The following is a 5,054-nucleotide window of genomic DNA, read 5'->3' on the forward strand; positions in this document are numbered from 1 at the left end:
TATGCCATGTCCTCTGTAGAAGACATCGGGACTTTAAAAAGTCCTGTTTTTTAAAGGGGTCATATGATGCGATTTCATTTTTTCCTTTCTCTTTGGAGTGTTACAAGCTGATTGTGCATAGATAAGATCCCTGAAGTTGCAAAGACTAAAGTCTCAAAACCAAAGAGATATTCTTTATCAAAGTTAAGACTCTGCCACGCCCCCCTAAAACGGCTCGTTCTAACACGCCCCCACATATCTACGTCACTATGTGGAAATATTTGCATAATGCGGCCCAAATGTGCACGCAAAGAAAGAAGGCGTGGTTTCAGGAACAGCAGTAGTGTTGATGCAGCCATGTCAGTGCGAAAGACAGATTTCAGCTGTCTTAACCGTGGCTTGTGTACTGCAAACACATACCAGCTTCCTCACTGTGTCTGTCACGCGACTCTGTTCCCCAGAGTAAAGACATTGCTCTGTCTTTACATTTATTTTGAAAGATGAAGCTCGCGTTTATGGTAAGGGGCGTTACATTTCCGACGATTGCTTGCGGTGTTCGGCCAATCACAGTGCACTGGGTCAGCTGGCCAATCAGAGCGGACTGCGCTTGTCAAAGGAGGGGGCTTTGTAGAAAACGAAGCGTTTGAGAGAGGCGGGGCATAGAGGACCTACAATAATGTACAGTATTTGAAAAAGAATGTGTTTTTTGAACATTAAAGCATGTCAACATATTCTGTTACACCAAATACACAAAATAATGATCTTTAAAAAAGCATCATATGACCCCTTTAAACTAGTTCCTTGCTATTTACAGTATGGGCTCTGCAATGCCATACACAGTAATGCAGAAATTAAAAAAAAATAAATAAACCTGGAAAATGGAAGCATGTGTAATTTTGAAAAGTGCTACACTCCTTGGATTTCTAAGAACAACTATTTGTGACCTATGGTCAAACTGACTGATAAAGAGCATTTTTCCAGGAAGAAAAAAAAACTATTCAATGACTGTACAACACTTGGTTTTATTATATACGATTACAACTTTTCACTCTCCTCCCTTTAATAAAAATATTTCAAGCAAAATGAAATGTTTAAACAGAGGCTGATAGAAATGATTGCTCTATGTGAAACTATATGCAGTGACATTCAAACTGTGAAACATTCATCATTTAGAAATCAATATCCATGTTCTTTCTATTGCTATTGTTTATACACTTATTCTTATACATTTGTGTCTTATGCCCAGTACTACAGAGTCTCAAGTGTCAGATATGAAGCTCACACCAACGATGATGGCTGACAGGAAATCATTTTAAAGGCCGACCCATCTTCAATTGTGGCGTCTCATTATGACCTGAGGACAGACATTGCAATTGAAAGAGAAGGGAAAGATATTTCAATAAATGTTAAATATCAAGGCAATTTTATATAGTGCTATTCATGTTACACATTGTTTCAAAGCAGCTTTGCAGAAAATCATGATGTTATGTTTATAATGTCTTTATGCCTTATAATCGCCCTTAGCTGACTAATGAAGGTTGTAGGCCTACTATATATGATCATATAAATTACAGTTATATAAACAATAAATAAATGCTCTGTAGTATCAAATACTGATTGTTAAACCAATGGTTTTAATAGTTAAATGTGATTATTTTTTAGCCTAATGGATTGGGGTCGCTCCCATTATAATCAATAGAGCTGTTTACACTCAGCCCTTGCAACTCTCTGTCAGTTGACAGATGAGTTTCGAGACCCCGATCTAGTGTTTTGCACAAAGAAGGAATGTGTAGAATATACTATAGTTATCATACCATCTTTTGGTTGGCCTGATCTGGTTTGTAGCCGCAACTTGGATGGGAGCTCAGAACTGTCCCTGTAGTCTCTGGGCTTTGGTTGAAGCTCTTGTGGCTGACCAGGGCGGGACTTCATAGGCACTGGAGGTCTATTAGGCCCAGTCGTGCCCCCTTCAGAGCGAGAAGGCACCACTGGCTTCTTGGTGATGTTCTGGGGTTGTAGACCACTGCTCATGGTGTTTGTGACTGATGATGACTGGGGTTTGGTTTCTGAACAGGTGAAAGAGCGGATGCGAGGGGTCGGAACAGGGGGCTGACGGTCAGCATCAAGGTCTGTTTTGGAAAAGGCGAAGTGAGCATCTGGAGGAGGGAGATGGTCTTTACTTCCTCGAGATGCACTCATTGAGCCATAAAGTGGATTCTCAAACATCTCTGGAGTCTGCCCATCCTCAGATCTAAACCAAAAATAACCACACAAAATGAATTTATAGATTAATCTAGAATCACTTTAACAGATGCAAACTGTCAGTTATTCTTATAACAAGCAGTGTTCATTTGTAGGCCACTTTTTTTTTTAGTCATCAGAAATAATATTTTAATTGGTATCAGTAACAAAGCAACATTCAAACAAACAGAAAATTGTATAAACATTAATTTAAATGTATCAAAAATATTAGGATGCATTATTAATATTGTGGCTTATACCATTTTTTTTTGTCAAGGCTGACAACCAATTAAAGGTAGACATTAAAATTCTACACTTTTTTTGTACAAAGAAATTAAAAAGAAAACACATAAAGTGAATTTAGGCATCACAACATTATAATATACAATATGAAAAATAATTCATTTTGAGATTTGCCAAAGATTACATTTTACAGTGTTATTAAACTAAGTGTTTTTAATTATTGACTAAGTGTTACATAATGGCAAATATAATCTAAATGCAAAAAACGGCAAATGGGAATGAAATATCCAATATCAACTGATATTGATACATTTTAAAATCTCTAATATTGGCACATAACCTTTGTTATATTTGACTAAATAAAAAATGTTTGTCAGATGACAAAGGATATATTGATGAGGTAAATGAGATGTCTATATATCCACCTTATTTCGTAAATTAAGCTATTTTCTTCCAATGCCAGATTTCCAATCCATTAGCTGCTATAGGTTAATAACTAGAAGAATAACAAAGTGCAGTAAACTGTAAAACTATTTGTGCTACAAACCAGTGTGTTTACAATTACGATAATACATTAAAATAATATAATAAGAAATACTAGTTTGCAATATTAAGCAGCATAACAAGCTGTTTTGTATCACTAAAAATAACTGGAAGTGAAGAACAGCGGAGGCCCCTCACACATTCAAGTTACTAATGTCTTCACCTGCTCTTACATTAAACATAATGTGGATACTTACATAGGGTTTGATGTCTTTGTAGTTGGGCTGGGTGTAGCATGGTCGTAACTAGTCTTTTTTGGGGAGATATTGCCATGCGTCATGTCCTTTGATGAATGCCCAGATGATGACCCTGTTCTTGGGGACATAATGCTGCCGGGGCCCCTGTCTGACTGGTTATTGCTCTTGTAGCCTACACCCATATAACTGGGGTTACTAATGTCAGTGGTGAGGACTGAAGAAGACCTGTCAAAGAATGTCAAAGTTGTGCATTTGTACAAACATAATCAAATCTAATTTTTGTGAAGAATGTCAAAGTAAATAAGAAAATATAACATGTAACGGATTTAAAAAGTAATAAAATAACAACATAACATTTTGGATATAAGCATCTGATAAATGAAGAAATGTAAACGGCAAAGAGGGAAGATGAAATATTTTACATTTTGGTATTATCTCCTGATTTGCCTTTTCCAGATCCTGGGTCATCTCCAACTTTAATGAAATCTGGAATAAAGCAACAATTTTGAGAAAGGAACTCACAATTCTGAACTGGCACTGCTGTCCAGAAACAAATTGTGCACTCACCATACAGCTTCTCTGTCTGTTTTCCATCTGATTTGGGGAGCTGTATGCCACCTGTTAGCAGACCTGTGCACTCACCATGATGTGCGAGTTTGATACTGAACTCAGTGTAAGAGCTTTCAGCAGAACGCAGAGCCACACAACCCTCACCTACAGGCAGAGCACAGCGTAATTGTGTACATGCATAGGAATATTCCAATACTAATCAGAACATTGTCTTATTGCAACTTATGTAAGCATCATGTACACACATGCTATAACCAGATTAAGTCAATATTCCAGTTTCTTGAAATCCGAATATGACAAATGGCGTATGACTGTAGTATTAATCAGAATTTTGAGTCACGTTAACAGATTATTCGGAATACTCACCATGACTGAACAATCGTCGCCATGATTGAACATTCAACATTTATTCATTTTATTTGGAATATTATGATTAAAAATGTTTACAGGAATATCCCTGTATTTGTGGTGCATATAAATATAGTTTTCCTAATAATGTTCTAAACTAGGGGTGTTCAATTCCAGGTTTTCAGAGTTGACTCCAATTCCTTATTCCCATCATAGGAGTCGATACAATCAGCTCCTCAACTCCATTTATTTTGCATCAAAACAGGGTCAGAAATATAATACAAAATTGCAGTCATTATTATACACTAAATGTATTATTTTTTTTCTTTACATACAAAAGTACATAGAATAATGTACACTTACTGATGTGTTTATTCTTGGTGACAATTTAAAAAAAAAAAATATATATAGGTAGTTTAATGATTATGAACACAAATTAGGTTAACCATGGAAAACCAAATTAATATTTTTTCATTAATATAACGTCAATGAAACGACAATGCTTGCATGGAGGTATGTGTAATTACAATGCTAAGTTACCTATGACTTCTGTTTTTTTCTAAAGGAAGCTAATGTCGGATGAATCTATGGCAGAATGATGCTGTGACAGCTCCTGCATTCTAGCGAACGGTGTAATATGTCAGTGTAAAGTGCCTCACTTCATTTTGTTCATTCCTAGTGATACGGCCTAGTGCACTCAATTGCCATGCACTACTGGAAACCGAGTGACTGGAGAATGAGTGAACAGGTAAGCCTAGAGGCGGACAAAGTACTCAACTCCATTACTTGAGTGAAAGTACAGATACTGCTGGTCAAATATTAAAGTTGTAAAGACAGATTTTTACTTGAGTAAAAGTACAGAAGTACTTGCTTTTAAAAGTACTTAAGTACCAAAAGTAAATTTCCTTTTTTATGTCAATGCACATATTTTTT

The 5,054-nt window shown here is 36.2% G+C and overlaps 1 protein-coding gene across 1 annotated transcript in view; it reads right to left on the reverse strand.

The window, feature by feature from the left end:
• Positions 1-823: 823 nt before the first annotated feature.
• Positions 824-5,054, reverse strand: part of LOC107752650 (phosphatidylinositol 3,4,5-trisphosphate 5-phosphatase 1-like) — a 21,507-nt gene continuing 17,276 nt past the window's right edge. The window contains exons 22-26 of the mRNA XM_016568680.1: positions 3,771-3,917; positions 3,626-3,689; positions 3,204-3,428; positions 1,794-2,230; positions 824-1,333 (exon numbers count right to left, since the gene is read on the reverse strand). Of these exons, the coding sequence (XP_016424166.1) occupies positions 1,287-1,333; positions 1,794-2,230; positions 3,204-3,428; positions 3,626-3,689; positions 3,771-3,917 (920 nt within the window). The 3' untranslated portion in view covers positions 824-1,286. The remainder of the gene's footprint in view (positions 1,334-1,793; positions 2,231-3,203; positions 3,429-3,625; positions 3,690-3,770; positions 3,918-5,054) is intronic.

The sequence above is a fragment of the Sinocyclocheilus rhinocerous genome, unplaced genomic scaffold (assembly GCF_001515625.1).
Source record: "Sinocyclocheilus rhinocerous isolate Xijiao unplaced genomic scaffold, SAMN03320098_v1.1 scaffold1733, whole genome shotgun sequence".
NCBI classification, from domain to species: domain Eukaryota; kingdom Metazoa; phylum Chordata; class Actinopteri; order Cypriniformes; family Cyprinidae; genus Sinocyclocheilus; species Sinocyclocheilus rhinocerous.